This window comes from Myotis nattereri (assembly GCF_964212035.1).
Source record: "Myotis nattereri genome assembly, chromosome: 1".
Lineage (NCBI taxonomy): Eukaryota > Metazoa > Chordata > Mammalia > Chiroptera > Vespertilionidae > Myotis > Myotis nattereri.
In genome coordinates this window covers 28952882-28967650 of record NC_138075.1, presented here as the reverse complement: position 1 = coordinate 28967650, position 14769 = coordinate 28952882, and the positions used below count along the sequence as shown (strand labels likewise).

Below are 14769 nucleotides of genomic sequence, written 5' to 3'. Positions count from 1 at the left end.
ACATAGCTTTCAACTCAGTAAAATTATTAATATTGCTATCATCATCCAATATTTTGTGTGCTAATGGTACTAGTTAGTTAACTAAAGGATTAAAAAATACAAAATGTAGTTATATTCGAAGTATATGCAATTTAAACATAGTTTCATAAAAATGTAAATTATCCCTGGCTGGTGTAGGTCAGTGGGTGGTGTGGGCCTACACACCTAAGGGTCTCAGGTTTGATTCCTGGTCAAAGGCACATACCTCAATTGCAGGTTTGCTCCCAGCCCTGGTTGGGATGAGTGGGGGAGGCAAGCAATTGATGTGTCTCTCTCACATCGATGTTTCTCTCTCTCCCTCTCCACTCCCTCCCTTCTTCCCTTCTACTCTCTCTGAAAAAAGCAATGGAAAAAAATATCCTCAGGTGAGGATTAACAACAACAAAAAAGTAAATTAACGAAAGGCAAAAATAAAAATCATTTTTAAATGTCTTAGGTTATTTTTCTTCTAAAATATTTAAATTATCTATCAAAAATTAAAAGGCAAAATACGCTATTGCTATATCAACATTTTAAATCAAAGCTATTTCAATAAAGCTGAATTTTTTAATTTTCTAAATTTAATTAATTCTATGAACTTTTATGAAAATAGAACTATTCATGATCCTAATGCTCAAGGTCCATTTAGTTGCCAATGTAAACGTGGATATCATGCCTCATGCATGTTTCCTCTACACCTGCATGGCATGTCTATCAATTTTAAAGCAATATGAATTGTTTATTATTTAACCTCCATTAAAAGTGTTGCAGCCCTAGCCAGTTTGACTCAGTGGATAGAGCATCGACCTGTGGATTGAAGGGTACCAGGTTTGATTCTGGTCAAGGGCATATGCCCGGCTTGCTCCCCAGTTGGGGGCATGCAGGAGGCAGCCGATCAATGATTCTCTCTCCTCATTGATGTTTCTATTTCTCTCTCCCTCTCCCTTCCTCTCTGAAATCAATAAAAAGAATATTTTTAAGAAAGTGTTGCAAACACACATTAGTATATGCAGAGACAAGAAAATAGACGTAGCACTACTGAAAACAAACCTGTTTCAATACAAGCATCTACTAAACTCACACTGAGAAAGAATTTGACAAGTTCATTAATTTGTCTTTTCTCCTCCCCAATTGCTCCCTCTGTTCAATTCCTTTCTGGACTCAGAAGTAGCAGCATGATCTACACAGCTTCAAAGCATTTGGAAACAGTTACGACGTGTTTATCTGGAGTTTAGTGTCAGTCGTGAGAGCAGATGTTCAGGCTATTTGATTATGATATGTCAGAACTTAGCACCAGAGCCTCAGTAACAGAGATGTCCACTTAAATACATTTACAGACTGACATACCCGATGTGGGGTTGGGGGGATGAGAAGAGATAAACCAAAAATGTGTGTATTTATATGCATAGCCCATGGACATGGGCAACAGGGTAGTGAAGACCTGGGCGGGGGGGGGGGGGGGGGCGGGTAGAGACTGGGAGGAGGGGAGGGAAATGGGAGGTATCTGTACTACTATCAAAAAATACATTTACTATATTCTTGTGTAATCTTAAATAAATTTATTATATTCTTATGTATTTTTGGTGAAATGTAGGGCTTTCAAAGGTGCATGACCAAGGGAAGGAGCCCTTCTTGCCTGGGTGTAAGGGCATTACTGTTTATAGAGTCCTGGAATGGGTACTGGGAGTCCAGCCCCGGGAATTCCCAGAAAAGGCCCTTTTCATGTGCCTGGACCCATGTCTACCATAGAGGTTTACCGTCAACCTGGGATGTAAGAAAGTGTTTACTGAACATATGATAATTTTGCCTCATACAGCATCTGAGAGTGTATGAGGCAGTAGTAAATAACTCAGATAACAACATGGTACTGTAGGGAGATGTAGTGGATGGTGTGGTAACCGTGGGTGTGTATGGGTTGCCCAAAGCACTAGTATTTGAAAGCGTGCCACATGCCCACTCAGATTTGACTTCCTGATTTCCTCAGCACTGAACTTATTCACTCCTTTCAGTCTCTCATTCCCACGGCAAGGACTACACCTAGACACCTTGTTATCACATGAGCTTGCTGCTCTTCAGATATCTTAACTTCCAACATCCTACTCCAATCAAACCTCCAGCTTTTTCCTTTCCAGTTCTCCTGCCACACTATTACCCATGTCTAGCAATGGCCAAGCATGGAAGGATCCAACTCTCTGATTTCTACACGCCAAGACTGCTGCAGAAGAAAGTCACTCCACCCGGCAGACTGGGGCCACTATCAATCACCAATCACTGGTTATCGATGTCAACTGGGCTTTCAACACTGCCTGATCCTCTGTTCTCCCACAGCTAGGATGGATGCAGGGAAGCTTATACAATTTGTGCGGCCATCTTTAAGAAGAGAATACAAAATTAACAGACACAAAATTAGGTACAAAAGTGGATGTTGATCTACTGGTAAAATGAGAAAAAAATCAACAACTATGCATAACGGGGGAGCTGGGGATTTAGGTCTTCTGAGATCTCTTTAGGATTTTACCAGCAATGCTTGCATGAAAATGCTTTCTGATAGCAACTTGGTGTCCCCTGCCCATCTAGAATACAATTCCCAGCAACTCACAGGGGCCAGGTAAATTTCAAAAGCTTCACAGTGAACCTGCTTCTGAGTTTACAACACCTAATTCATGTCCTCTCCTATTCTCAAGCCATTGAACCCACCAGCTCCCTTGAACCATTAATAGGTGATTTTTCCCTCTGACTTCATAGATGATATCGAAGCCATCAGCCATCAACTCCCTCAACTTTCTGCTCCCAAACCAGCAAACTTACCTGTATCCCACTCATATTTTCTTCCTTTTCACCTTCTACATTAGAAGAGGTGTTACTCCATGCATTTTTAATCTTCATCTTGTGAATTTCTCTTACAGTGGTCTTTTAGTTTCATCAAAGAGTTTGCTTCTGTTTGCTGCCCTCCTTGCCTCTTTCCTGCCCATCTAAGAGGTGCCCACCTTAGTCTGGAATAGGGGGGAGAGATCACAGAAGACTTCCTGAACCAAGTGGCCTGTGTTTAAGCAAGACCCAAACGATGAGTCACCAGGTGAAAAGGAGGGAAAAAGTGGTCTAGGCCGCTGGCTCAGAAGGGCAAAGAATATGTCTCCTCTGGGAACCTGAAAGAAGGGTGTGGGGTGGAAGGTGAAAAATGAGCCATTTGAGAAGCTTAGTTTGGAAAAAGGCTCTTAAATAGATACTTCAAAATGTTTACTTTATCAATGATTTCTGTTTCAGTATATGCTACAGTCTATACAACTTAATTAAACAAACCTTTATTTACTGGTAAATAATGCATAAATAATTTGTAGGTAACTCAAGGTGAGCAAGAGGTGGTCCTTGCCCTCAGGAGCTTATGGTCTATCAGGTAATCAAATAAAAAAATACAATTGACTATAAAGTAGGCAGAATAGGAGAGCTTGAAGTGACACAGAAGGGTTAAAGGAATATATTTTATGTCATTTATATTTTAACCATAATAAAAACAATTAAATGTTCCATGGATTCTGGGGTTTGTATCTACTTAAGAAGACATTTCACACCTCAAGATTATAGAGAAGTCTGTTTATTCTTCTAGAAGTGTTATTTAATCTGGAGTTGCTTGGAGGTGCACCTTTTGGATGGGTGTTTGAGGTGAAGAAAAGAGGCGTCTGTGACAGTCAGGGGAGGAAGTGACAAGGACCTGAAGTGAGGTGATGAAGCAGAAGGACCAGGTTTGTCCGACTGGGAAGGTAGGATAGGAATTGGCTTTCAACTGGATATGTGCTTAATGCATGGTAGGTATTTGAATGTTTGTTGAATGAGGAGGGGGAAGAGTTAGTCAATACAGAGAACTCCTGAAGTCTCTAACCCAAACAGCATGCATAATAGTAATAATAACATTAATACTAATAGCCACTGAAGGAGGGAGATAAAGTTTATGGGTGGATTAGGATGTGTTACATTTTGGATGTGCTAATGTTTTTAGGTTCAAGTGGGTGAGTTCCAGAAAGCAGTCAAGAGGCAGGTCTGATGTGGAGAAGAATTTAGGCAGACAAATTTGGTTTAGAACTCATGATGATTGCTGAAACTATGAGGCTGTATGGGAGAGGATTAGAGTGTCAAGAGAGAATAGAACCTCAAAGAATTTCAGCCTTTAAGTGGAATGAAGAGAAAGTTGGCCCCTATTCCTCAAGATGGCAGCATAGGTTAACGCTGGAGATTCCTGCCTCGAACAACCACTTCAAAAAACAACTAAAGACGGAACGGACATCATCCAGAACCACAGGAAGGCTGGCTGAGTGGAAATTCTACAACTAGGAGGAAAGAGACTATCATACCCAGACTCAGAGGAGGCGCGCGCAGTGCTGAAGTGAAATACTCAGGTGCGGAGTGCGCGCAAGCGGGCTGGCGGCGGAGGGCGCGGTTGTTGTTTTCAATCGGGAGGGAGTTTCAGACTCTGAGCTCCAGATCCGGGCGAGTCTCTAGGGACCCAGACTCAAACGGGAGAAGTGGGACTGTTTGGCTTCGGTCGGAACTCGAAGGCAGCTTTCTCTCCGAGGTTTGCAGCGGTTGCTGGGACTCTGTGAGGCAGAGCCCCTAGGGACAGAACTGAGAGCAGCCATAACTGCTCGCTCCGGCCTGCCCTGTAGATCCCCAGGGACCCGCCCCGCCCAAGCCCTGCGCAGAGCCATTTGCCAGATAGCCTCAGGCAAACGCTAGATTAGCACCGCCCTAGAGATCCAGCACAGAAGCTCTCCCACTGCAGACACAGCTGACTCTCACAGCCAGTTGGCCTGGAGGTCAAATCCCCCCAGTATTAACTACAACAATCAAGGCTTAACTACAACAAGACTGTGCACAAAGGGGGTGTACCAAGAAAGCATAAAAAATGCGGAGACAAAGAAACAGGACAAAACTGTCAATGGAGGATATTGAGTTCAGAACCACATTTTAAGGTCTCTTAAGAACTGTCTAGAAGCCACCGATAAATGTAGTGAGATCCTCAAGAAAACTAATGAGACCCTCGATGTTATGATAAAGAACCAACTAGAAATTAAGCATACACGGACTGAAATAACGAATACTATACAGACTCCCAACAGCAGACCAGAGGAGCACAAGAATCAAGGCAAAGATTTGAAATGCGAAGAAGCAAAAAACACCCAACCAGAAAAGCAAAATGAAAAAAGAATCCGAAAATATGAAGATAGTGTAAGGAGCCTCTGGGACAGCTTCAAGCATACCAACATCAGAATTATAGGGGTGCCAGAAGATGAGAGAGAGCAAGATATTGAAAACCTATTTGAAGAAATAATGACAGAAAACTTCCCCCACATGGTGAAAGAAATAGACTTACAGGTCCAGGAAGCGCAGAGAACCCCAAACAAAAGGAATCCAAAGAGGACCACACCAAGACACATCATAATTAAAATGCCAAGAGCAAAAGACAAAGAGAGAATCTTAAAAGCAGCAAGAGAAAGAAACTCAGTTACCTACAAGGGAATACCCATACGACTGTCAGCTGATTTCTCAACAGAAACTTTGCAGGCCAGAAGGGAGTGGCAAGAAATATTCAAAGTGATGAATACCAAGAACCTACAACCAAGATTACTTTATCCAGCAAAGCTATCATTCAGAATTGAAGGTCAGATAAAGAGCTTCAGAGATAAGGAAAAGCTAAAGGAGTTCATCACCACCAAACCAGTATTATATGAAATGCTGAAAGGTATCCTTTAAGAAGAGGAAGAAGAAGAAAAAGGTAAAGATACAAATTATGAACAACAAACATGCATCTATCAACAAGTGAATCTAAGAATCAAGTGAATAAATAATCTGGTGATCATAATAGAATCAGGGACATAGAAAGGGAATGGACTGACTATTCTTGGGGGGGAAAGGGGTGTGGGAGATGCGGGAAGAAATTGGACAAAAAATCGTGCACCTATGGATGAGGACAGTGGGTGGGGAGTGAGGGCGGAGGGTGGGGCGGGAACTGGGAGGAGGGGAGTTATGGGGGGAAAAAAGAGGAACAAATGTAATAATCTGAACAATAAAGATTTAATTAAAAAAAAAGAGAAAGTATAGCAGAGAAGTAAATAATTTATAGAGATGGCACTTGAAATGGGCTTGAAGAAATGGTTTTGACAACAGAAGACTGGAGGGTGAGGCAGTGGAGATGGTGAAGGAAGGGTTCCAAGCAGAAATAACATGAAGCATAGAAAGAAGGGAAAGACTCCACCAGAGATGCCATTCAGAAACCAGAGGCCATTAAGTAATCAGTTGAATGACGTGTAGAAGAATTGAAAGTTTCAAGGATGGATTAGCCAAACATTATTACTGTGAATGAAAGGATGATGACCAAGATAAGGCCATTTTCCTCAGGAACACTGTGACTATTGCTATTTGGTTGCTTGGATATGAAGAGAGTCTAATAGCATTTGATCTACTTTGTTAAGCTCAAGCCAGCGGTATCTGGTAACTTTGGAGTGTCTCAGGTTTCTAAACATCGTCAGTGGTCCTGTATCCTAGACTTAGATTGGGGGTTCCAATTTGTTTTGTTATGACACAAAACAAAAGATTTTTTAAAAAAATCTTTATTGTTGAAAGTATTACATATGGCCCTCTATATCTCCCATTGACACCCTCCAGCCCCCACCCCAGGCTTTCACCTCCCTATTGTCTGTGTCCCTGGTTGATTACCTCCTGCCCACCCACCTTCCCCTGCTTTCCCTCTGAGATTCCACACTCTGTTGTGACATATCAGGTGGTTTTCAGGTGTACTTTTATCATTACTTTTGTTTGTGTGTTTTTTTAAATGAGGAATTGGAAGAGATCATGTTTCTGGGGAAGGGAGATAATGGTAGCAATGTCCACGGCTCAGATATTATACTGCAAACACGTGCTCCGAGAAGGTGGCAAGGAAACAAGCCAAGTTCTCTTTCCCCCAAAGACCTTATACTTGGTTTCAAAGAGTCACAATTGGGTTGATATTTAAGACATAGAATTTAAAAAATGACAAACAGCATTACAAAATATTTCAGAGTGCCATTTTTCATTCACCGCACAGGCAAGGACCTGTAAAGTTTGGTAACTGTTGAGGCAAGGGTGTGGGCATGCAGGCACTGTCCCACACAGCTGGTGGGACATTTATTTGCTTGACCTCTTTGAAAGGCAACTGGCAAGACTTACTAAGGGCACATCCCCTCTGACCCAGGGTATTCTGGGCAAGGTAATTAATTGCAGTATAATTTGCTGTGGCAAACGATGGCAATGACCTAAAAGGTCCATGAATAGCCCTAACCGGTTTGGCTCAGTGGATAGAGCGTCAGCCTGTGGACTGAAGAGTCCCAGGTTTGATTCCTGTCAAAGGCATGTACCTTGGTTGCATGCACATCCCCAGTTGGGGGTGTGCAGGAGGCAGTTGATTGATGTTTCTCTCTCATCGATGTTTCTAACTCTACCCCTCTCCCTTCCTCTCTGTAAAAAAATCAATAAAATATATTTAAAAATATAAAAGGTCCATGAATAGAGGCTGGTTAAATAATTAGGGCGTATCTTTTGGTTGCAGACCATGGGATACTTTAGTTGTTACTGCTGTTTACATATGAAATAGCTCTGGAACTAGAGACAATAAACTGTTGAGCCGAAACCGGTTTGGCTCAGTGGATAGAGCGTCGGCCTGCGGACTGAAGGGTCCCAGGTTTGATTCCGGTCAAGGGCACATGGTTGCGGGCACATCCCCAGCGGGGAGTGTGCAGGAGGCAGCTGATTGATGTTTCTGTCTCATCGATGTTTCTAACTCTCTATCTCTCTCCCTTCCTCTCTGTAAAAAATTAATAAAATATATTTAAAAAAAAAAAAAAGAAAAGAAACTGTTGACACGGGTAGTGTCTGAGAGGGGGCTGGGCTGAGGGGACAAGGATGGGAGGGACTTTTCACTTACCTTCTGTACCTGATGAATGTGTGATCTCCATCTACTACCCAATTAAAGCAAAAAAAAAAAAAAAAAGTCTCGTAGTAGAGCGTACACTAATAGTCTTTAACACATAGGAAACTTGAGATAAAGTCATTAGTTATAATGGGACTCCTTTAGAGAAGTTTAAGAGATGAAGGCCATCTGATCTTTCCCACTCGCTTTCTCCACACGGACCATGAGGCAGGAAGGAAGGGAAGGGTAAGAGCAAGACAGCGCAAAGAAGTCATGAGGCCAAGCGGGTAGGACAGAGACTTTATTGCGGCTGCTTGTAGTAAAACATTCCACCCTTCCACATGTTGTTTGTTTGGCTGGAGACCACAGTGTGACGCTCGAAGGCCTTTAACCTCATCTTATGTCAGTCTAGCCAATGGTTGCCTATGTTATAGCTCAACTAGTTGGAGGAAAAAAGTCAGGAAAATCTGGTTTAACATCCCAAGTTAAGGGCCGTGAAATCTGCAGACCATTCATATAAAGTGCTTATGTTCAGTGCAAAAAGGGCAGGCTCAGAGGGGCAAGCAGATACCAGGGAATGACGTTTCCCGGGAGACAGGTGCATTCTATGACTCAAAGGAAAAGCCACTTGTCCAACTTCCCCCAAAGGGATCAATTATTTTGTTTGCAGACTTCCTGCCATCAGGATGAAAACTCTGAACCTGGTAGATGCCTAATACTTGTTTATTTTACTATCAAAACACCTGGCTCCGAGGGAAATGCACAGGGTTCTATGCACCAGAGATGCTGACTTTGCTTCTGGTTCCTGTTTGTCTCAGCAGCAAATGTGAGCTCAACATGCTGAGCTCTGGCCGGTGGGAAGCTCAGAGCTGTGAGCTGCTCTTGGGCCTCTCCTTTGCAAATCCACGTCACAGAGCACGACAGACCCTTTCTAAAACACTGTCACATCTCGGGTGGGAATACAAGCCCATATGAAAGGAGCACATCACCTCATTTCACCAGCCGGATGGGACCTATTCATTGTCCCCTGGTCTGACTCTTGTCTGCAGGCCACCTCCAAAGCAAACCCTTGACCCCCCTTCTCTGTTGAGACAGAGAAGGCACTGCCCTGTCCTGACCCTGGGTCTCTGCATATCCGCCCTGAAGAGATTGCAGAGAAGAAGGGGAGGAAGTGGTTTCCTAACCAGTTGAAGGGGCACGAATAGGACTGTCACTCAAATAGGCAAAGTCTAGCCATTCATTCTAGGATTCTGGCTACCATTTCTCGCCCCAGACTCTCAAAGAGGGAGCCACATCCTCTCACTGTGCAGCAGGGATAGTCACAGAAGCTGGCTCTGTGCTTGTAAGCAACCCCGGCATTTCCGTTTGGAGAGGCTGGCCTTTCTCTCCCTGTTGGATAAAGTCAGTGGTGCTCCTCCTGTCCTGTCTGAGGTTCCAGACCCGATCACTTGTATGTGCACCCACAGCATTCAGATGCCAGCACCTGAGGGAGGACCCTTCTGTTCAGACTACCATCCAAAGACTCAGGGTAACTCCTTGTGCTTTGAGAAGAGACACTTGGAGCAGTGTTATTCCACAGGTAGCCTTTGCTCCAAAACCATCTCTGAGTGCTGGGAAGGCAAGGGAGGGGAAAGAGGCAATCCTTTCGGTGCTGCTCTGTAATTCATGATAAAACCCTTTTAGTCACGAGGAGCTCCTGGAATGTCTCTGCAGAGGGGACTGTGTACACAAACAGGATGACCCGGGTTAAGAACCAAAACGCAGGGAAGGTTTCCAGACAGGCAGAAGTCTAAATAAAGTGCCTCTTTTCAGTGGGGAAGTTTCATTTGTTCAGGAATGCTTGCGCGTAAACATGAGTGTGCAGGAACGTGCACGCCATGCATGCACTCTGAGGTAGGAAGGCTGGCCATCTCCAGACAAGCAGAGTCCACAATCCTAGAGAAGCCTGGCACTTGTGTGAAAGGCCCGGTCTTTGCCCAAGACGGCAAGGAGGGTCCAATCAGCTCCTTCCGACCTGGGCAGAGCCAGAGAAGTCTCTCTGCACAGGAGGAAACAGGTGGAGAGCATCCCGATCACTCCTGTCCCAGTTCCCAGGGCCCACTGCCCATGGTCACTTCCGGGAGCCGGAGCCAAGAGCACCTCGGGCCTGGCTTGTCAGTAGCCACTGGGTGCAGATGTCTTGCACTACAGCGTCCCCGCTGCTCTTGGCGGCCTGCTGCACCTGCTGGACGAGGGCTGTGGCCCGTGAGTGTTCCTGCTTCACGGCAATCAGATAGGCAGAGCGCAACTTGCAACATGTCAGGTAGGCCTGAACCTGGCAATGGGTATGAGAAGTGGAAAGGAAACGTCACTGACGGATCAACGAGAAACACACAGCACTGCACCAGAGCTCAGGCACACAAGCTGCCCCTTCTCGCCCACCGGATTGATCACTGGGTTCCTATATTATAGCAACTCCTTAAACATTCTGGATGCTAGGCTATTACAAACAAGATAAGAATTTCAAAGAGAAGGAGGCAAGCAGGAAAGCAGAGCCTAGCCTCTGCCTTTCTCTGCTCACCGTCTTGGGCTCTCCAGCTTCCTCCTGGCTTTACCGTCCACAAGCTGTGACTTTAGTTACTTGGATGATTATTTGATTGATGTCTGTCTCCTTGACTAGAGTTTCAGATCCCTGAGCGCAGGAATAGTGTCTGCTTTTTCTACTGTGAGTTCCTGGTGCCTAGCACAGGGCCTGGCATACAGTGGGTGTTTAATAAGTATGCATCAAGTGAATGAATGAATGAATGAACAATTATTCCTGTCCCCTACAATGGGCACACAGATCCCACTCCTTGCTTTTTATTTTTAATCTGCTGGATTTAAAATCTTTTAGCAGGAAATTTTGGAATAAAACTTATAAGCATAATTAGAAAAGGTCTAACTTTTGTTGTTTGGATCAGAGCAAGCCCCGTTTTGGGTACAGGTGGTGTTTCTCCTATTCTCTGGACACCCTCGATCTCACGAATCCCCAGCTTGGTGAAGATGAAAAACCCTTCTCCTCTGGCCCCGATCTCACCAGCACCTCCCTGATTGGCCAGCGTGCCAGGCCAGCCAACAGTGAGGCCCTCACAAGCGCCCTGAGCTCTTATTAGAAGCTTCCTTTCTGCTGTGACAGTCCCTCCTGACAGTTGGAGGGGACACTGCTCTCTTTGTGTTTCAATGCTCCAGATTCTTTTTTGCCTTGGTCACTAAACTCTTTCTTTCCTAAGCTCAATTACAGTTCATCTCCTACAGCCTGATGCCTGGCATATTCTGAGCTCACTAAAGTGGTCAGGTCCTGCTGTTTGGATATCCACCTGCTGCCCCATGATACTGTACTCACGCAGGCACCTATGTGTTACACAAGTTGGCAGGCAAAATTCCTACCAAGAGAAGGAGGGCATTGTGCCAGAAAGGCTGGAATAGGAGCAAAATGAACCTATTTTGGGGCAAGATTTTGTAGCCTGAGACTACTAAAGTGCATTAAACAGCTGCTGAGCCCTGGCCGGGTGCTCAGTGGTTAGAGCATCAGCCCGTGCACTGAAGGGTAGTGGTTTGATTCCAGTCAAGGGCAGGTTGCAGGTTCAACCTCCAGCCCCAGTTGGGGCACATGTGGAAGGCAATCGGTAGATGTGACTCTCTCACATTGATGTTTCCCCCTCTCTCTCTTTCCTCTCCCTCTCACCCTTTTCTCTCTCTTTCTCCCCAGCTCCACCCTCCCTTCCACTCTCTAAAAAAATCAATGGAAAAAATATCCTCAGGTGAGGGTTAACAAAAAACAAAACAAAACAAACAAATAAAACAAAAAACAACCGCTGAAAAAACAACACTCTGAAAGCAATGACTCTCTGGATGTTAGTGCACGTCTGTCCCGGGGTCAGAGCCCCTGTCCTGTTGAGTGGGAGGCGGACTGAAGGCTTGGAAAAGGACCACAGTCTGGGAGTCAGGGAACCTGGGTGTCTGGCCTGGCTGTCGGCTTCTCATTTTGATTCTATAAAAGTAATCTTCCACATTTCAGAATGTCAATTCCATCCTTTCCACAGGATCTCATCAGGGTGTTGCAGAAATAAAGAAATGTTACGAACATATTTGCCTTAAGCCCTCACATGAAACATGCCCTGAAAACGCACTGCAGGGATTCACACTGCTGCCACTGGACCGGCTCTGTGGTTGTGTAAGAATTTGTTTGCCTGACACCAGTTTTCTTCACACTCAGCTGCTGGACCATTCCCCTGCTAGTGGCTGCGGAGGGCTGGGTTTTCCAGGGCCTGTCCGGTCCTCTGGATGGCAGGTGGATCGGGCCTGCCGTGAGCCACAAATGGGCAGCTGGGGATGCTTTGACTCTGGCTGGCCCTCCTTGCACAGGCCAGGCGAAGCAGAGGTTCCCTGATTTCTTACTGAACAGGGAAGAGCTCAGAGGCTGCAGGGGAAAGGCCTCTTCCAGGGAATGTGACACCAGTGCGTATTTGTTGGCCAAGGGTTGGGTGTGTTTTTTCCTGCTGTAGAGGGTACCGTTTTCCTTCCAGAATAAAGAAACGCCTGCCCACTCTGACAAGCCCACTCTGACAACCTCATCCAGTCGATCACCTGATGATGGAAGTGGGGGGCTTCAGAGGGCTGTGTGAGAGGAGACCTCCACAGAAAATGAAGACTCAGGAGCAGCCTAGGGCATGTTTGTCTTGGGGATAAAGACGTGGAAAGGCAAAGGCTCATGTGGCCAATGGTCACGCATCCCCATCTATTCCCTCCCATCACACCCTATCTGGGTCCCGGCTTCCCCTCTGGAGAACAAGGAAGGCAAGATGCAGGTTGAACAGAACTGCCAAGGAGCGCAAGGAGTAAAGGGGACAGGGCAAGCCTGGTGATGTGCATGAGCATCACAGGGTAGGAGGCAGTGCTGCTCACCTTGTTGTCATCGTTGTGGATTGCCTGGATCAGGCCCTCCAGCTCCTGTGAGGACAGAAACACAGCCGATGTGAGAGCAAGGAGCGTCCCCGGGAAAGCTGGGGCCCAATCCAGTTTTAGCCCAGCTGGTCTGACTCCAGGATGGTGACACCTGCCCAACTTTTTTATAAACTCAGCTCCTGCCATAAGATCAACAAAAGGAATCTAATGATAACACTAAGCTTGGGAATTTGAGAAGGATTGGTTCTCAAGAGGCATGTCCTTGGCCTTCACAAACGAGGTGGCTCTGCCACAGGGCAACACTCTCACAGGCAACAGGCCTCAAAGGCCATCTGCAGACCTAGCTTTGAGGCATAAAGTGTTATATCACTTTATGAAATTGTGGACCATCTGCACAGTCACAGACACCCAACTTCAACAATCCATAGAATCACTTCTAAGTGCAAACAACATTAGAAACGGAGTTGAGGGCCACTTATCACCATGACTTTTCTTCCCAGAGAAGGACTGGTTAGAGCGAGGCCATTATTACAGCGGGTTAGAAAGATAAAGGAATCCTGTAGAGTTTCAGGTGCATTGTGGGGAACAGAAATCTAAAGAGGAGATGTGAAGATCCTGAAATGGAGGGAGGAGCCAGAGGCTGGGAGTGAGCGCACCTGGGGTGGAATTCTCTTGAAGGCTTCCAAGCAATTGAGGAGGATGGTGTCCCCGTCACTCTTGGCTGCCATGCCTGACTCGCTGACACATTTGAGCAGCTGTCGGATCTCACTGTATTTCTCCCTCTCCACCAACTGCCGGGCAGCTCTGCAGTAGGTTGCGGCAGCATCCAGCTGGAAGTCCTAGAATAGAAGGTGGATGATGGGCTGAGGGTGGCATGGGCATTACCAGAGGAAAGAAGGCAACCTTTAAAAAGCTCCCGCTATGCTTGGTGTAAGTAAGCCATATTGATTGTAGTCACAATAGAAAACACACATAAACAAACAAAACCAGCCAAAAGTTCCTCTTTTGGAGTCAAGCAAACATTTAGGAAGCAACCATAAAAATCATAACCTCAGCATTTAAACTGGTACATCTCACTTGCTGTTGTATCACTTTATGAAAATATTCTAATCAGAGTCACAACAGCGTTCATTCTCTCTCTAATGAGTCACCTTTTCTTGGGAAGACAGATGTTGGGGCTGGTATTTGCTGTCCGGGACACTTGGTGCTGTGAAGAGGTGCCTTTGTGTACGGAAACAGACCAATTCATCAAAAGACTGATTTGCTGGAAACATCAGATAACCTTGAACTTTAAGCCTGGTCTAGGACAATCCTCCCTGGGGTCTGGGAGCAGCTGTCACTCTGCCTGCCACCAGGGGTGTCTGTGTGCGGAGAGCTTTGTCCAACACCGAAAACGGTGGGAAGAAATAAATCTGCCGGTTGTTCATGAAGTTGATGATCCTTGAGACACGCATAAAGCTTACGTTTAAGACCCTGCCTGCCCAGGATGATGGTCCTCAGGGTGTCTGCGTGTAGCTGTGCAGTGGGGGGTGGTCTGGAGAAACTGCTCAGCTCCCTGTGGTGTCAGTGCCCTGCTCTAGCGCGGCTCCAGTGACACAGCAGTACCTGCGTCCTTTACTCACAGGCAACAGAAAATGTGCTCATCAAGCCAGCTCCTGGGCAGATGGAGGATGGAGGGCCAGCCCTTGTTGCCAGGATGGGGAGGGCGGGGATTCTCCCACTGAAGAGGAAACCCCCCAGTCACCTCCTCTGGCCATGCTCCCCTGCGAGGGTGAGCGAGGCTCTGCAGGGAACCAGTGTGGGCAAGACTAGACTAGACTGTCCTAGACTTGTTTCAGGAATTTCTTTGATAGCTTTTGATGAATTTGTCATTGGTTACTTGGCTTTTGACA

At 45.8% G+C, this 14769-nt stretch overlaps 1 protein-coding gene across 1 annotated transcript in view; it reads right to left on the bottom strand.

Moving 5' to 3' along the window:
* Positions 1-8237: 8237 nt before the first annotated feature.
* Positions 8238-14769, bottom strand: part of ZFYVE26 (zinc finger FYVE-type containing 26) — a 71223-nt gene continuing 64691 nt past the window's right edge. Inside the window, exons 40-42 of the mRNA XM_081088240.1 lie at positions 13534-13716; positions 12878-12922; positions 8238-10268 (exon numbers count right to left, since the gene is read on the bottom strand). Coding sequence (XP_080944366.1) covers positions 10065-10268; positions 12878-12922; positions 13534-13716 — 432 coding nt within the window. The 3' untranslated portion in view covers positions 8238-10064. The remainder of the gene's footprint in view (positions 10269-12877; positions 12923-13533; positions 13717-14769) is intronic.